This window comes from Canis lupus, chromosome 23 (genome assembly GCF_011100685.1).
Source record: "Canis lupus familiaris isolate Mischka breed German Shepherd chromosome 23, alternate assembly UU_Cfam_GSD_1.0, whole genome shotgun sequence".
Taxonomy (NCBI): domain Eukaryota; kingdom Metazoa; phylum Chordata; class Mammalia; order Carnivora; family Canidae; genus Canis; species Canis lupus.
The window spans coordinates 26,358,677-26,378,398 of NC_049244.1; the positions used below are offsets into that span (position 1 = coordinate 26,358,677).

The window sequence follows — 19,722 nt, forward strand, 5'->3', positions numbered from 1 at the left end:
CTGTGAGTTAACTCAAGTGCCTGGGGGAGGATCTGGCAATTCAACACCCATTCTTTAAGAAGAGTACAGATGCTGAGAGTCCCAGAGAACTTATGGGGTCTGACTCCAGGTCTGTATCCCACCTTCAGAGAGGTCACTCTTCGGCTTTGATGTTAGGCATTGATTTTCCCTCTTGAAACTCATGCTGATGGGCTGCACTTTCAGTATCCCCATGCCCCTGGATGGGATTACTTGTTTAATCTTGTAATCTTTTTAAGTAACTGTAATCAAGCCATTCCAAAATTGGTAATTAGGTAACTGGTCTTAGGTCACTGCATTTCAGAAGATTTTAGAAGTGGTCAGGAGAAGATCAAATACTCCAATGTCCCTTAGAAGGAGAAAATAGAGACAGAAAGGGGTAGTGACTAACCCAGTATCACACAGCAAAACACAAGAATACAGGTCTCTGGATCCCCAGGGAAGAACCTCTTGCTTCTGTCAAGACACAGCTGCAAAACATCCTGACATAAATGAAAACAAAAGTTATAGGCTCCCAGGTCTCTATTTGCAAACTTTTTCAAACAGAACATTTGTGAGGTGCTTTCAGGATAAATCTTATAGATGCTTCTGTTTCCTGTGCTGGGTAAGACACTGATGTGAACAAAGCACGTGATGGATGGTGACAGGTTGCTTATCTGGTAACCCCAGCCCCTAGGAACACACTGAGATGGGAGGAGTTTGCAAAATAAAAAAGGAGCAATCAAACCCAGGCCTGGTCTGATGCTCTGCTTGTTCTCTCCGTGTGGGAGTGCGTCGGTCTCTCACCTGCTTTTAGTGAGACAAATCTATCAAGCTTGGGCCACAGGGGAGATGCCAACTGCTCAGCAGACTAGAAGCAGCAAATTAGAAAGGAAAGAAAGAGTCCAGGGTACTAATAGGCAGTCGGATACAGTACAAATTAGCAGTAGGAAGTGAAAATTGAGTGGAAGTAACAAATAAACCATTAACCCTGAACAGGATCTGAGCCGACAGAGAGGGTTAGGGGCCCTCCAGGACATACAGGCTCCTGGGGGACTTGCCATTAAACTGCAAGATAACAGAAGCCTCTCAAAACGACCCTCAGTCACCAAAGTTCAGATTGTTTGCCAAACCAAATTTAAGGAAGCAGGGATGTACAGAATCTATTATAGAAAGTATTCCATTAAAAGGATTAAAATGAAGGGTAATGAAAGCTTTCATTATTTGGGGAAGTTAGCTTATATCCCACTTGGTAATGATGCGACCCTGCCATGCATGAGAAGCCCACAGAGCTTTTAGAAAAGGCACTTCTATTTAAATAGCTCTAGGGTGGGCAGGGGTTTCTTTCATTGAGAGCTTGATCTTCCTCTGTCATTCAAAAAGAGGGCAGAACCAATTCTCCTGCTAGAAGAGGAACCAGGCTCTCGTGCGCCCCCCCAACCCTCCCCCCTGCCCCGCCCGCCCCAAGACACCCAGCCATCACCTGTGCACTGTGCCCACCCATGCTGCCAGGGGGGCCGGCTGGAGATCTTGGCAGAAACCTCACCTAATCACTCAATGCTGCCCCTCATGCCTTGGGACTATGGCCCATGTCTTCTCCTGGAACATCCTCAGTCAGGGACTCCTGTGGCAGCTTCTGGTCCTTGATTCCTTCCTCTTTTTTTTTTTCTTTTACTTTAATCATTTAAATTAAATTTAAATTTATTAGTAATTTAATTTTTATCAAAATTATGCACATGGTTTAAAGAGCCAAATAGTTGTTACCCATTCCCCCTTTCTAGAAGTAGTTATATTCAATCCTTCTAGCTCAGTTTTTTGTTTCCTTTTTTTAATGTGTATGTCCATATTTCTAAGTAACATGTTTATATTGTTTAGACTTTTTTTTTTCCTCCTGAGCACTATCTACTTAACTTCCCAAATGAAGGATGGAAACTTTGCTATTTTAACATCTCCACTGTCGGGACACATGTAGTCTCCCAGCCTTCTGGGGTCTAATTGCTCCCTAACCCAGCTTTTGGACATTTCTCTTTTATCCCTACCTTTACTCCAACATGCAGGGGCATCTGAGCAGGTGGCAGGTGGAGGTGGTCTGCAGTGTAAACCAGACTGCCTGCCCGTGCCCAGCTAATCAGCCTCAGATTCAGCTCTCTTGTGTCATCTAAGTCAATTATCACTTATTCCAGTGTTTTTCAGTTTCAGAAATTTTGTTCCTCACATTTTTTTTTGTCCTTATGGGTTTATGCCTTAAAAAAAAAAAAAAACAAAAACAACAACAACAAAAAACCCTTACTGCCATTTTAATGAGGTTCAGAAGGGAGGGGAAATGAGGTGCATGTGTTAATTCACCATCTTTAACAAGAAGTATGTCATTGATTTCTTTTTCCTTTCCAGACAGCAAATTATTTTCCATTTAAATTCACCAGATAAAAACATCGAACTCACTGAAGCAAAGCAGTTAGCGTTTTCTTCTACATCATCTTTCTATCCTTTACGAAGCAGATCAATGCAGCAACTAAAGAGGAAATTAAAATTCAAAGATAGCCTGCCATTTTTGGCCAGTGTAAGAGAGAAAGAGATAAATATTACACAGTGAAAAAGACTTTTCCCCAGAAAGAACCTAGCTACCTTTTTACAAACTTTCTAAAGAACTTTTATGAAGCATTTCTTAATGCAAATTCTTCTTCTGTAGGTTCCTGTTTCGGCTCCCCTGCATGTGTTCCTCACCCATCTCCTACTTCGCTATTTCTTGGAAGAACAAGCATGCATTACATTAGGAGAGAGAGAGTGTGAGTGTGCTCACCTATGCTCATGGATTTATGCATACTCATGCTTGTGTAGCCATGCAGTTTATTACTTACCCATTTCTCTCCCTCACACGTCGGCCCAGACCCCCTTGCCCCACACCACTCCTGTACCATCCCACATCTCATCTGTCCCTCTACTGGCACTAGAGTGTGTGACCCTGCCAGAGCACTCCCACACTCTTGCCCCTGTCCCTGGGCGCCCCCTTCACTCCCTCACTCCCAAAGCCAGTGCCCTTCTAGGGCACTATGTCCACTATGTCCTCATCCACTGCCCGATGGAATCTGTCTGAATATCACAGCTTTCTGGAGTGTCTGGAAAGAGGGGTCCATCCCCTTTTCTGAGGTCAAGTGTTTCCTGACTGTCCTGGATTCCTACCCTCCTCACTTCTTCCCTCCTTACCCTCTGTCTCATCTTTTCATGTCTTCCTCTTCACTTCCTCAGTAGATCTTTCCTATTTTTAGGGACATGGCTTTCTTATAAAGATTTCCCTCTGACCCTCCAGCCCTCTGTGGCAATATTCTCCCCTTAAGAGAGTAGGTTCCACAGGCTGCCCGAACTGCCCATCTCCTGGTTGTTCTCACTGTCTGCTCCAGGGTCCCTTCAGGCCATCTGCCCGCCTATCCGGAGGCCTCTAAGTTCCTAGCCCACCCTGGCTGGGGGTGGGTCTTCACTTCTCAGCATTCTTCTCCTGCTTTATCCCCTTCTTCCTGAGAACACCATTGGCAAAACATATTTTTATCTCAAAAAAAAAAAAAAGAATCACATAGCTGGGAGTCTGAACCTGTCCAAACTAGGCACGCTTTTTAACATGTGGCTGGAGGTGGCAGCGTGACTCCTCACTTCACTTAGCTGTTTAGAGGAAGGTTTATCTAGTAAGAATATAAATTTGTGATTAGGAGTTTGAAATGCTTCTAAAATAATCCTCTCTTACAGCACTTTGGTACCTGTATCTTCATTTTGTCATTGCCAGACTAAAGTTCTGCAAGCACAATAGCAATTATTTATCAGAAGTAAAATCTCATGCAAATGTTTTTGAGCAATACAAATTAGCAATTCTTCATATGACTAATGACTATATGCCCTTCCGATAACTGTAAATATGAGAAACAAAAGATCAAGGACTCTAAAATAAGCACTTGGGATAACAGAAGGGCTGTGTAGGCAGTCAGCAGTAACTGTGAAACCAAAAGATAATCGTTACGTGCTTCTCAAGATCTTCAAACCCAGAGCAACATGAACCATTACACAGTGGTTATTCTTTTTTGCCCTCCAAGCAAAATTCTTAATAGATAAGACTCTTCAGCTTTTTAAATATAAGCAAATACATCCCTTACTAAAATTAAGCAGAACAACAACATAAAGCTGCATATGCTAGAAATGGTCAAATGCAAACCAGTGAAGTTGCAAAGACTTGGCAATAACTCAAATTGTTAATAGTTATTTTTTTCTGATAAATGCAGCTTCAGATTCTAACAGTCTACAATTCTCCTGATAATTCATGCATTTAGTAGAATTAAATCCTTAATACAAGTCAAATCACATTTAGTCAGTTAGTATTCCAGGGACTATTCTGCAGAATGTTAGTACAGGTGTCATGAGTAAACTACAAGATGCAACTCAATATGCAAACTCAATATGCAGAGTAACTCAATATGCAAACCTATGGCACAGCAGGTTACTAGCCTGTTTAGAAGAGGATATTAATAAAACATATAGGAATTGAACGTCTGAGAGCTGAACCAAACACATTCCGCAGGACTGAATAAAATGTTTAGGTAACATAACTCCTGCAATCATAAAAGGTCTCCTGGAAGACTGTGGACAAAATGAAGAAATGTACAGATTGGCAGACAGAGGAGAGGGTTGTGAAAATCTGACTAAGGAGAAACACACTGGGAAGGCAGAAGAGCTGCTCAAGGCCAGGCTGGATGCACACCATCACTTCCCCCTTCTCACTGCTCCCAACAGCCTCCCAGTTGAGTTCTGCCCATGAAAATTCTCTGCACACAGCTATCATCACCTTAAAGTTCAATTTCTCTCCCATTCTGCTCAAAAATCAATGGCTCCCTACGGCTCCACAAACCAAATTCAGACTCCGGAGTAACACAGCATAAGTACTCAATACATCTGAGTATGTGTGATTATTTTCATATTTCCTGCTTGATTGGAAGGTTCTAGAAGGCAAACATTAATCCTGTTTATTTTTTAATATTTTGATATGTGATAGCTCTTACAAGTACCTTTGGTATAGTAGAAGTTCAAAACATATTTATTAAATGAATGAACAGATGATTTAACAAATTTTATACAGTATTGGCAAAATGGGTTGGCTGGTAAGTAGGTAACCTTGCATGGGAAGTTAGAAGTTTAGATTTGATACAACAGACTCTGGTCAGCTACTGGATGGTTTTGTGTACAAAGTGAGAGGATAAAAATGGTGTTTGAAGTATCTTGTTCTAGTTGTGGTTGTAGGGAGCATTAGCCCCAAAAGGACTAAAAGTAGAAAGAACAAGTGAGTAAATCAAGATGAGGATTTTTGCCTGTTGATTAGTCACTAATGTGCATATTCCTTCAATAAATACCAAAAAGAGAAAATTGTCACATGTATCTTTTCTTTGATCTATTTTTAACGAGTTCATTTCTGAGATAAAGAGAGGATTTTTTTTTCCAGGCCTTAGCCCCTATCACTTATGATATTTATAGTCTCTTAATTTTAAAGAATAGCCACCAGGGGTGCCTGGTTGTCTCAGTTGGAGGAGCATATGACTTTTGATCTTGGGGTAGTGAGTTGGAGCCCCACACTTGGTGTAGAGATTACAAAAAAATAAACTTTTTTTTTTTAAGTAAAAAAAAAAAAAAAAAAGGAATGGCAACCAGAAATCTTAGAACTTAGGACAGATACAGTTATTTGTACATTACAAATATTCTCCATAGTAACATCTTCCAAAATGATGCTCCAAACAAAACGTAAAAATTGAAAGAATTCCATTTTGTCTATTCTTATTACAATGCAGAATACTTGAGTTTGTGGTTTTATCTCAACTAAAATTAATTCGATGGTAGCATTTTATAATGCGGTATAACATTTTGATATTAAATAGATGAATTCATCAGCACTTGAGCATGCCAGTGCATTGAAAAGTGTCAAGAGATTGTAACGAATGCCCACTCTCCTCTCGAAAAGCTTATTCTCTCTCTGCTCAAGCCTCATTCACCCTCCCCACTGTTTGCCAGAAGGTCATGGGGGACTAGAGGAGGGTCAGCAGCAGGGCACACTGGGAAGGACGTCAGTGTATCAGCTCTCAGTCTTGGCCACTCACTAGAAACATCTGGGAGCTTCTAACAGGTAGGAATTTTGCAACCACACCCCAGACCTATGTCAGGATATTTCAAAAGCTTCTCCCAGGTGATTTTGTTATCCAGCCTTGAGAAGCCATGAATGAGTGTTTTCCTTACACTGGAAAAAATAATTTTTATATCTGATTTCCTAGACATAGTGTCAAAAAGACACAGTAGTTTGAAAGGCTAAATAGATGATGTGGCTGATTTTATTTTAAAGAGGAGAAACAAACTTTGGCTTACCTGCCTTCTGACAGTGTACAATCTTTTCATACACAGCATCTGCATTTTCAATGACAGCTTTGAGAGACTGGATCATCTGCAAAGAGAACACCCAGACACGGGATTACACCTGACACCCACGTCCCAGTCTACACACGTGCATTAGGCTCTCCTCTATAAACAGGTTGAGGTGCTGGGGTGAAATGCTCTTTTATCTCACTTCCCACCACTCAGTTCAAATGTGCATGCACGCAATGAGAAATCCTGCATTCCATGTAATGGTTCACACAGGTTGGGAGTATTATGTTTCATAGTCAGGCTTGTACAACACTGAATTTGAACCTTGAGTCAATACTGAATGGAGTTTGTTTCAGTATGAGAAACTACAAATAAACATGTATACACATCTGTGTTTTAAATTATATTTTCCATCATTTGTTTTTAACAAAATCTTCAACTTCATCTTATAGAAAGCTCTGCCACCTACACACCTTACTCATTTAGGCTAAAATGCCTTCATCTGAAAATTAGTTTAAAACTTACCATGAGGATCAAAAAACAACATTTATTTTATTGTTTTGAAGGTTTATTTATTTTTAGAGAGAGAGAGAGAGAGAGAGACAGAGTAAGCATGAGCAGGGGATGGTGGGCCAGAAGGAGAGGGAGAGACAGAGAGAACCTCAAGTAGACTCTCCTCTGAGCTTAGAGCCCAACAAAGGGCTTGAGCTCACAAGTGTGAGATCATGACCTGAGCCACAATCAAGAACCAGACGCTTAACCGACTGAACCCCCCCACACCCCTTAAAACAATGTTTACACTAGTATTTTTAATGTTCCTATCAATGATTTTAAAAGATCTAATTTTGAAAAAAAATAAAAATAAAAGATCCAATTTTGAGTTCTTATTCCAAATTACATGTGTTTGTTTTAGCAGCCATGCTTGAATTTAAAAAAAAAAAAAAAAAGATCAGGGCATAGCTAGCTGATCAATTATTTTACTTACCAAAAGATCTGTCTGAAGTAATCTTTTTGGCTCTAAAATCACTATGAAACCGGGGTAGCCAGATTCAGTTCTCATAGCTCAAATGGGTACAATTGATGATGCTTGCCTTAAGTATAGATCTCAACATTTTGTATTTAAATGTCCCAATATTTTGCATTATAATATTACTCATCCATTTTATGTGACCATTTTTAAGTAATAAACAGCAATCCCTCATTCTCCATCTCTTTAAATTCTGCTTTGTTTTTCTTTATAGTACATATCACTAACTGCCACAATCATTATTTTATAGAAACTAAATATATGTAGGTTGGATTATTTGTATAATTCAAAGAAGGAACGCCCTATTTTGACTAGTTACACTTATTTAAACCAAAGCATAATCAACATGCCTCTTAAGAAGTACACCAGATTCTTCAAATGAGTCATACGGTATTTATCAACTTGTCCACTGTTCTGAGAAAATTATAGTAAACACTAAAAGGTTTAAGGCCAATGCAGGTGCTCATTCATGCCTTCATTCATTATCCATGGCCCAGAGCAGGAACTGGGGACACAGGGACCTACAGGATATAGCCTCTATCTTCAGGAAGCCCACATCCCAATGGAAGAGCCTGCACTTTGGAATTCAGTATTTTCACATTTATTCTTCAAGATCTGAGTCATGCTTGTAAATTAAAATATTCTATTTTACAGCTTGACATATTGAACAGGCAATGATAAAAATGAATAGTTAAGAGCTCAATTACATTGATATAAAGTCATTTGTACCATGACATCATTTGCATACTGAAAAGGTTTATCCCGTCATCAGTAACCTTTTTCAGCTTTGATGTCAAGCCAAATGAATGATACGAAGAAGCAAGGACTTCTTTAAGCAAGGATGGTGGTTGTCACAGGTCAGTATCAAAGAAATGGCCAACTGTGCCTCCATCACTCAAACAGGAAAAAGGAGGAAAAAAATAGCAGCAATGAAATGAACCTGGTCATGAAGCAGATGGGCAAGACAGGAGCAATAACAGAAGGAATGTAGGAGAACAAATCAGCAGCAGTAGGCACAGGGTCACGCATATAGATGACCTGTGGGGGAGAGGTGGTCAAAACACACTCTTACTGGGGGTGGCGCGGGGACAGAAAGAGCACAGATTTATATGGGCTAAAATCCTGCTTCTGCTGTTCATTAGCTTTGTCACCTAGGCTGGGATATTAAACATCATGGAGCCATAATTTTCTACCTATAAAATGAGTTTAATAAAAGACACTACCTTCATAATGTTGTGAGGATTAAATGAAAGGATGCACGTGACTATCATAATGAAGACACTTGCAAACAGATGTGACAATGGCCTCCCCAGAGCATTTGCTGGTAGCCCAAGATTAGCTGTATGAGTATGCCTTCCCTTCAGATGTTCACGGTCAATGTTTCAAACATTCATTACTAATTTTAGTTTTACTTGAAAAGCCTGGTGTGGTGAAGCTCAAAGAAACAACAAATCACATCATTATTCTTAGAAGCTTCTTCCAGTTTAAAGTATCACCAAAGGTTACATAGTTAGGCAACTTTCAGCTTAAAATATAATGCAAGGTTTAAGGATAGCACATGTATTTCAAGGGTCTGGAGAGAGGAGCTCACCTGCCTCCTTTGCTCTATACTTGAATGATCAATCCTTTATTCTTGGGACAATCACTTACTGAGGTCCTCTGAGTGTGGGACCCTGAATTAAGTGCTGTGAATGAATAAAGAATAGGTGCTGACCCAGAACTATGAGCAAACAGTAATCACAACAAAATGTGGCATTGCCATTGTAGTCCATGTGCTATTGGGTGTGGTAAAGCTAAATACCCCTAAGCCACAGGAGGTAGATGGGATATTTAATGGTGGTGTACTCGTGGTGTCATGGCGTCTTGTTGATGCTCTGTGGACTGGACTTGAAATATACACTCTACCCCTTACTTATGAGCAGTATATAAAACATGAAGGTGGCTAATCTACCAGGGTGGAGAATGCAAACACAGTGAAAAGCCATTTCTTTCAGGTTTGGAAGTAAACAGTGGCAGGTATTCACCGACCCTATGGGGGGGGTATCCTGGAGAGAATCAGCCTCAGAGAAGGTGAGCACAACAATAAACAGTAGAACTCAGAGAAGGCAGGAAGAAAATATATCCAGACCTTAGCAGAGATTATTCATCTTGCCACACCTGTTACTAAATGTTTTCACCACTTCCTTGGGGAGGAGGAACTGCCAGTTTATATCTTTTTATAGTTTTAGGGTACATATTTACAGTTAGGGTGGGTACTTACATTAATGTATAGTAAACAGTTTATGGTTCTTGTCCACAGAGTGAGTTCACTGATCCTCAACTCTTGCAGTATCTGAATAAATTTTCTTTGGGTGAAAGAGCCCTGCTAGGTGTTGGTCAGCAAGCTCTCCAGACTGTGAGCTCCTGTAAGTGCACTACCTGAAGGGTCCAGCCATCGGAGAGGGCAAGGCCAGGCAGTGGGCCTTCCTGCCTGCCTACTCAGCTGGCTGATGTCATGCTTCATTCAGCCAACAACTGTGACCGAATGCAGGGCACATGGCACTGAGGATACAGCAGGGACCACACGGGGGTGGGGGTGGGGGTGAGGGGGCATTAGATCTAGTGGGGACTAATCTCTGCCTGGGTCTGCTGTGCTACAACAAGCTGTGATTATAAATAGTACAAGTGTTGGTTGAGTGAATCAAAATGAAAGTAATTGAACGCCTCCTCTGCATCAGGTGTGTAGTTGGTGCTTTCTATTTCATTTAAAGCTCACAAAACCCATATGAGATACGTATTGATGGTGTTGGTTTTTTTTTTTTTTTTTTTTTTTTTTTTAAATTTTTATTTATTTATGATAGTCACAGAGAGAGAGAGAGAGGCGCAGAGACACAGGCAGAGGGAGAAGCAGGCTCCATGCACCGGGAGCCCGACGTGGGATTCGATCCCGGGTCTCCAGGATCGCGCCCTGGGCCAAAGGCAGGCGCCAAACCGCTGCGCCACCCAGGGATCCCGATGGTGTTGGTTTTATAGGTGTGAGCACTGACACCCTGAGGGCTAAGCCACTTTCCCAAGGTCCTCTGGTAAGAGAGGCAAAGGAACTATAACTAGCAAATGATGTGTTCTGTTTGACCTCAAAGCCCCTGCTTTGCCACAGCACCATGACACATCTTGGCCATACGAGTAGCACCTGCACCAGGAGCACTGGGGAAAGGGCATTCCAGCCAGAAAGACACATAGGCAGAAAGGAATTTAGTGACTCCTGACAGGTGCTACACACAGTAGGTGGTATAATCTCGACTACTGCCTTCCACCTTAATATTTCTGTAAAGCACTTTTGGAAAACATTTCTTTTAAAATGACAACAAACAATTTGCTTGGCTCCACTTAACAATTCATCATTACAAGAGAGAAATCATTTACATTTAACATGAAACTACTCGAATAAGCAGTTCAGAGTAGACAAAAGCAAGTAAGTGGGGAGTGACATCAAGAGATGAGTCAAAGGGAGAAACTGCTTCAAATTATCTTATTTTCTCTGTATATATTACATGAATGTGTCAATATGATGCAAGGCCCAGGAGAGTGGTTGGCTTTAGAAGCATTATTTGCACTAATGCAAATGCATTTCCATGGATCCCCTTTAAACACAGAGGTATGGGTCTTGGCTCAGCAATCAGATCATCCTGCTGCTAACTGTAGTAACTTACCACACGGACAGCTCATACTGTTTATGAAATAGAAGATGCTTTTGTGTAGTTGTTGCTAATAGATTTTCTATTAGTGTCCAGTTACCAGTAACTCCCTAAATTTCTGGAACTAATGCATTAGGAAAATCTATGGATTTAACATAGCCCAGGAACCCATTTCATAAATTTGATCAACTCTAATGTAGAGTTTTAATATAGGACTTAAGCAGATGAAAAGCAGGAAGTTTCAACTAAAGGCAAGTAAAAATTCGTATTTTATTAAGCTAGACAGAAACCAGAAATGCCTTTCCTAAGAATGTTCCATTTTGAAAGTAACTCCCCATATGAGTTATAAGGCAAACTTCTCTGTTTATGGATATGGTTAATGTGAATTGTAACTATGTTAATATATTTTATATCACTAGATTTCTATAGATTGCTTCTTAGTTTTTTGTTTTGAAATTTGTACATCAAGTAGGAAAATTCTGTTTTCAGGATAAGTAAGTCTATGTAAGGATCTTTTATGTAAGGATGTTATATCTGATTTTGGACAGTATACCACATCTCCTTTCATCCCAGGAACACAGATTTTGATATTCACAAAAACAATTTGCCAATAACTTCAAGTCCTTGGGGAAAGAAGTTCAATAATAACAATAAGAACATCTTCTGAGTTCTACTTTTTCCCTGTATCCTTCTTTGACCTCAATTGCAGACAGAAAATGCTTCCCTCTTAAGACGTGGCTTTGTCTGTCCCCATCTTCACACATGGCTGCTGCTGCTGCTTTGGCTGCAGCTATATCTAATGAAGTTACAAAGTCTGAGAATGTGCTAATGTGCTAATGTGCTAATGTACAAAAGGGAACATCTAGAAAACAAAAAAAGGTTTGTTCCTTTACAGATTCTGTAATTGTGTGTATGACATATAAGTAACTCAAGTAACTGAGCATCATTCTCAAACTTGCCAATGGACTTAGAGAAATGATACACCTGCTCCCACCTCTGAACACCCCTCAGGGTTCCAATGTGGTCATGGAGATCCATGGTAGGCCATGGTGGACAGTGAATGCCTAGGTAGCAGGTATGGTACTGCCTGGCTCAGGAAAGACCCAAGGAAGACTGGACCAAAGCAGGACTTGCCTCTCAGGACTCCAGGAAGAAGTAGCAAAACAGCAAATGTGAATCAAGGATCGAGGTCCTCAAAAAAAACTACCAAATTCAATCCAAAGAAGTGTTCCCCCAAATCAGAATGATCTGTATGGATGTCTCTAGAGCTCAGTGTGACCAGAGGACTGTCACCCTGTCCTACACAGCCCTACAAATTGAGTCAGTTTGCTAATGCTGAGAATGGGACAGAGAAGAAGGAAATTCTCTCAGGAATCTGTAAGCTTCAGTGCTTCTTTCTGTGCCCTTGAAAGCAGTATCTGAGTTAATAACACTACCTTTCTTTTTATTACTTTAAACAGAAGTTTTTAGAACTTTGAAGAATTTTAGAATCGAATACAAGAACACTGGGATCCAGGCCTTCTAAACTGAAATTCAGAAGTAACATTTTCTTTTAGTAAAGCGTCCAAGTACAACAAAATGTCACAGGGTTGAACCAATGGAAGCGAAACCATTTATGAAGTTATTGTTGGAAAATACAACAGAGCTTTTAACACTTGAAAATAATATAAAAGTTACATACTTGAACAGGGGTATAAGAGTTGTATCACGGCGGGGGTCTCATGCTACTATTAAGCCCAGCCCCCTCTGCGGTTCACACAGGGGGAGGGCTGTGGCCACATTTGCAGAGAGTTGGCCACCATTCAGGGGCCAAAACATGCCACGTCATTAATAGCTGCGGTCATCATCCCTTCCAGCAAGGTCACTATAAAAACACTTTCCACATAACAAACAGTTTCCAGAGTAATTTGTCCTGGTTTCCTCTTGAAACCTCACTTCCACTTTCACATTTTCCATTATGCAACTCATAGAAAAGTATAGAAAAAACCCAATATCATAGAAAAGTCATAGAAAGAACCTTAAGCTCTGTTGGATGAAAACCACTACAGAACTGTCAACAAACACATAGAGAGGAGCATAGGTGGCTGCTACCTCATATGGGGCCCCACTGCAGGCATGGTGTGGAGTGGGGCAGGATATAAATCAGTGTAAAATATCATTCAGCTCTCTAGGCATTTCCATCAGGCTAGAAGAAAACAGAGAAATGTGATTAGAAAAGGAGTGATGGGTCAGCTTGGATGGGCTACAGAATTACAACTTTGAGGAGAGACCAAGGTACAGGAAGAAATACAGGGCAGGGGACCCAAAGGTGGGGTCAGGAAGCAGGCAGGAAGCCACAGCTACTAGAGGGACATGGAAGTGGCAGAAGGGCTGGGAAAGGAAAGATGAAAGTGGGAGACTGAGTAGGGGACAAAGCAGGACTCAGTGACTGATTTGCTGTGGGCAGAGGAAGGGCCAAAGACTCTTTCCCCTTGGATAGACAAGGAAAATTTAACACCCCCATGGTTGTAAAGCATTTCATAGTTTACAGTGTCTTTAATGTGTTCACTCATCTAGTGGTGGAGTTGAGCTATGGTCACAATGGAACAGTCTGGTGAAATTGTGCAGCAGCAATCAGAAACTGTGGACGCTTGGTTCTGGCTTTGGAAAATTGGGGATTTTCTGCACAAAGGTAGCAACTGAGATGAAAACATGTATACATCTCCAAGGGAGGAATTTTACAAATATATGAGATGAAAACATCACAGTGATGCTCTAGAATCACTTAAATTAATAAGCAGAGAGAACTAGTCGAAGAGATACAGCAGGAGCCGTCAGAGGGGAAGGAGGAAAACCAGGATATTAAGCATTTACAGATGTGTGAGGAGTTTCTGGAAGAAGGGTGCGTCCGAGCATTGGAAGCTCTGGGTTCGGGCACTTGGTAGTTGTGGGGAATATAACTGCAATACTCATAGTTCCGCTACAATGGGATGTACAAGTTCCTAAAAATCACTTGCACTATACAAAATTATGCAGTAAAAGCACAACGTTTGTGGGGAAAATGGAGTTGGGGCACAACATTCAAAAATTTTGCAGTGACACATTAAGAAAAGACAGGAACTGAATAAAAGTGACAGCTCAGCTCTGCATATGTTAAATAGTTAAGGAATGCAAAGCTACTATTATGCAGGTGGTGGTGACTGACCTTGAGAAAGACCTGAGGTTTGCTTGGCAAGGGGTGTTCTGAGGGTTGCAGATCCTAAGTTACAGGAGGTGATGTGAGGTCTGATGAAGGCGGTAACAGGAGATGTGGATGGGCACAGCTCCAGACTCCCTCACTAACTGGGGGAGCCACGTGCTGCCTGACGTGCGTGTGTACATGCAGTTCAGCCAGGGTAAGTTTTCTGCGTTCACTAGTTTCTTGTGGTCCAAACTGTGCACAGCCAAACACAACATTTGAGTTAGGTTAAAATTGTTCCTTAATGTATCCATCACATTCAAATAAATTTGCATTTTCAAAACACGTGTTATAGCTAAGGGACTATAACAGGGAGACTACTCAAAACCTTTCTGAAATATTTTTTTTCAAAATTTCCCATGAAATTTTATTCTGAAGTACATAGTTAAAGTCTCAGCTTCTACAATATCAACTGAAGCATGGTTTTGGCATTGTATAAGCCTGCCTCGACATGGTACTCAGCTATTTTAACAATCATTTTTTTGCCAGAGAGTGGATGCCAAGTGCTATATAAATCTGGAGCAAATTATGAGTTATGAGTGACCCAGGGTCCACGTTTAGGAAGCCAAGAATTCTCTAGTTTTTCAATACGCTCTGATTTTTCATAAAGTTTACTTCAGAGCTAGGGTGGCATGTACCTAAGGAATGAATGTGGCTCTCCTGTTACATAACTTTTATCTGAACATTGGTACAATATGAATCTCTTATGCCCAAAATTTCAGATCAAATCCTATAAAGTAACATTGTATCTCATGCATAAGTATCTAGTCAAATTTTCACATGCCATAAAGGCTTCTCCACCGCCATCATTTTCTCCATCTACCACTTCTCACTTTCATTTAATATATCATCACAATTCACAACACTTAGAAAAGGCTGCATTTCACAGATTAAACCTCGAGGTTTAATAAATTGCAGATTCTTAAGTGAATCACCATCTAAATGTCAGTAAGACGAAGACATTATGCTTACTATACACAGACTAATAAATATATAGGTTTCTCTTGTACTCACCTAAAAAGAAATTGGATTCAGTATAAAATTCATGAAAACAAATACTATCTACATAGTCAAAACAACCAATTTATTGCCCTAGGTTTGTTCTTTCTACCAGTTGCTGTGGCACCCAGCACACAGGGAGGGCCCAAACCTTTACACGTCTGGGTGCTTCTGAGTGGCACTTCCAGTGTCAGCCACTAGAAGTCCTTAGTTATACACATTTCATGGTCTGGAAGAAAGGAGAAAGGAGGAGAGATGAGAGAAAACACCACAAAGAGAAAATTGGGTTTGAGGAGGCGCTACATCCAGGAATAAAAGGGGGAAAAAAAAAAAAAGACGACAAAATCACAGAAGCAGAGCTCAGAGGAATTAAAACAATAAATGCACTGGGGTGATTTATTTTATCAAAAATCATATTTTAAATCAGATTAAAAACTTTCATTTTATGCAGACAACTGAATAAACCATAAAGTCACAAACTTTGATTTAAAAGAAATTCACTCCCATTTCTAGATGAATTGGGATTTAGCATTGCTACTGGTCTCCATATGTTCCCAAACATGTTTAAATAGACCAGGAGCTGGATAAGCTTCATTGTGCAAACTAGCTTAGGGAAAACAGAAAAGGGTTCTGGAAATACCTAGGGATCTAACAGATCAAAGGATTAGTTATAAAGCCAGTATACAGATTTTAAATGTTTATCCTACTATAAACCGTTGGCAAAGTTTTAAAACTTCTGAATACTTTTAGCTTCAGGAAGTACACAGAATTTCAAAAAGTTGAATTTTGATTTTGATCTTTGGTTGTTTCTGGTCCTGTACAATACTATCTTTCAAGGAAACAAAAATTGTTGAAAATGAAGCAAAACAGAACCTAAGCTATTCTGAAAAGGAACTCCACTGAAATTATAAAACTCTCCAGAAAAATTCTATAATTCCTACTAGTGCATCTAATAATATATTGTGCTGTACTTTTCTGTATGGAGAATACATATATAGTTAAGTTCAAATGCTTTTAAATTATAATAGCTCTTATCTCTCCATTTTATGGCCACGGAATAACTTGGGTGTGCTATACAGCATTACTTGGTGTTTACACAATTACTGTGGGAAGACTCCAAATTCTCACACTCAACAGGCTACTCTGCAGCGTGTGATGAGTCACCATGCACCAAGGTTGCCTCAAGGAGGCACACGCAAACCCCAACCTTTCCAGGCCTTTGGTCATGTCATGTCAGCCTCTTCATGCTGCAAAATCCATCATCTCCCACTTTCCCAAAGGGTAATAACAATGTGCTTGCATGACAGCCTCAGATCATCTCAGGCAGCATGAAATCTAAGTGCTGTGTTCAAGTGTCCTCTGTGGTTAGGAGAAAAGGAAGGGATAGGAGCACAGAGGGACTCAGCTACTTGCAAAGGGACCTCTGGCTGGGCCTGAGGGGCAGCCAGGCACAGTCCAGTGGGGACACAGTCTACAGCCTGCCACTCCCTCTGGCTCCAGGAAATGCCTGGAAAGCTGGAAAGAAGGGCAATACACCACTGTAAAACTCTTGGGTCCCAGAAGTTTTCAGGGATCGTGGTGAGTTCACAGGCTACATCTTGGATGGAGGGGAGTGTCTTCAAGGAGCTGATAAGAATGGCTTAAAACGTGGCCAGAATCATCCCTGCAGGAAGAATGGGGAACTTGAGCTCATTAAACCCAATTATTCAGTGAGCAAGCTACTTCCGGAGAAAGATTAGGAACTTCTGGATGCTACATTAACTCTTTCAAGTCACCAAGGACCATTTTGAATTCTGACACGCTTGTTTAAAACAATTATTACTATATTAATTAAATTTCAAAAGATACAATTAGAATTAAACATAGTACCACTTTTATTACTGTCTATTTATATCAAGCCTTTTCTCCAAGGGGATCAAGGTGATTTAGAAACTCCTAATTAACAGAAGATAATTCAATCACAGTCTGACTGTAAGGTATCATTAGTTTCTTTCAGGTCTGTGTAACTAAGTATAGATGTTAGTTAAAAAAAAAAAAGCAATTGGAGGCTTCTCTGTTATGAAAAACAATATTTCTTTTTTTTTTTCTTTTCTCTCTCTCTCTCTCTCTCTTTTTAGCACAGTGAAGTGTCCACAGTATTCCAGGAATGACAGAGCAGGAAAGAAGACCACACAATTGATCAGCTACTAGTGTACTTACTGTATAAATCCAGGATTTTTTCCTAGTGTTGATCACATAACTCGCATGTTCCCCTGCCTTCCCCTTTCAGAGAAGAGAGACAACTCATCTATTAAGGTGGTGGGAAACCTTATCTTCTGCTTTTCACTATGTAATTTTAAACCTGCCTTTATGAAATTGAAATGGAGTAGGCATGCTCTCTCTACAGCAAAGCTGCTGCTCTGAAGTTTGGAGTGATGTTAAAATATACACACATAAAGGTCTTAAAGTTTCAAGAGCTGCAGGTTTCTAGAATTTGAAAACTCATAATAACATGATAATGACTAGCATTTATTGATCTTTATTATGGTCTGGGGCTATTTACATCTAATTTCGTATCCTTTGAGGTGGTGATATGATGCCCATTTTACAGACAGAGAAATGGACTTGCCCTTAGTCACACAGTAAGCATGAGGCAGGGACTATCTCATCATTGGGGCTCATATTCTTTGCTAGCACAGCCCAGGCTCCCAAAACCCACTCATATACTTCCTAGGGTCTAGGGTGTATACTTCCTCCTTCATCCCCCAATGTTTAGTCATGGTGTCTTTACAGAGCAATTTTGCACATGGGTATTCACACCGCATGCACACCTTCCCAGATGGTCTCTGTGAATCTACAACTGTACTTACTGACAGGTACCCTTGGCAAAATACACCAGGGCATTATCTTCTGCTGGATGCCATTGCACTGACTCAGCTCATGATGGCAGGTGAGATAAGGACAAAGACTTTACCAAGGTGGGGTAAGAGCTGGTGGATAGTGTGTGTGTGTGTGTGTGTGTGTGTGTGTGTGTGTGTGAGAGAGAGAGAGAGAGAGAGAGAGAGAGAGAAAGAGAGAGAGAGAGAGAGAAAGTCAGGTTTCTTCCCCCAGGAGCACAGGAGTGTGGTACAGCCACTTGGCAGGGACAGTGAGTGTTGGAAATGAAGAGGGTAAGACAACTGAGAGAAGTAGCTGTCTGACATTCAAGTATTATTCAAGTATTTCTCTGCTTAGCCCACCAGGAGCCTACATCCACCTGTTAGCTCACACGACAACCCATCTATGAGCATGCTTTGGGAACTCCTAGAACACTACACATATATGAACAACTTTCTCATCCCAGGGTGGCTTCACTGAATCAAGCTGTTGTTCTGTTTGGCTGGGTGAACAACTAGGACTCTCCCTTCCACTCCTCAACTCTGCTCTATTTTCCTCTTGGGACATACTAATCTTCAAGTAGGGAATTTCAGACGCAGCAAAGTCCTCTGGCCAGTTAGGGGAGATTTGAGGGTACGGACAAGAGGTGAATGATCTGGGGAGGAGGACCCTCATGCCTACCTTCCCCTCTCCCCCTGCTCTAGTCCAGAGCCTCTGGGTTCCAGCCTACCCCTCCCACAGGCATCTCAGGTGTCCTCTTCTTGTGGGACCTACAAAGGTTCCATCTACTGCCTCAGGACGTGGGAGCTGCCATCTAGTACCAAGCCTGGAAGAGCGGCAGCCCCACCCTCCACCACCTGGCCATCCCGCAAACCTAACCCTCCTGGGGAAAACTACTGGTCATGATGATATAAATCAGGCAAGTTCAGGAAAATGTAGCCACTGTGGGGCAGAGACATAGGATAGGAAGAACTCCTGATCTGTGTCCTGGAGCTCAAGGTCATTTTCATTCACCAATTATAGATCTACTCCTTGCACCTGCTCTGCAGTGGAAACACAGTAGTGAGCAGGGCACACTCTGTCCCTGCCAACCTGGAGCTCTGATTCAGCAGAGGGGGAGAGAGGTATCTTTAAAAAAAAAAAAAAAAGAAAGAAAGAAAAAAAAAAAAAAAAAACCAACCAATGTGTAATAACAAGCTGCAATGGGTGTGAGGAGGAAATGAACAGCATAAAGTAGCAGGGTGTGAGAAGCTGCAGAGGGCCCTCAGAGCAGCCTTCCCATTTCCCCAGGTGGGAGAGGGTTTCACAGGTTTGCTCTCCTTCTTCAGCACCTTTATAATCCCTCCCCTGATGAGACTGCTTTAAATAGAATGTGGTGAGCACAGCCTGGATCTGATCATTTGAAAGAAAGCCCTGCTCCCCTGTTAGGGGAGGATAAGATGAAACCAGGGGTTTTCAGAGAAGATACAGAGCCTGCTTGGGAACTCCACCCAATTTTCCCCTTCTCTGCACCCCCTGCACCCTCTCCTGACAAGAAAATTTGGCTGATAAAAGGAGCACTACTTAAA

At 41.1% G+C, this 19,722-nt stretch overlaps 1 protein-coding gene across 1 annotated transcript in view; it reads right to left on the minus strand.

Moving 5' to 3' along the window:
* PLCL2 (phospholipase C like 2) overlaps positions 1–19,722 on the minus strand; it is a 185,828-nt gene that overhangs the window by 32,187 nt on the left and 133,919 nt on the right. The window contains 1 exon segment of the mRNA XM_038570754.1: positions 6,385–6,460. Within this exon segment, the coding sequence (XP_038426682.1) occupies positions 6,385–6,460 (76 nt within the window).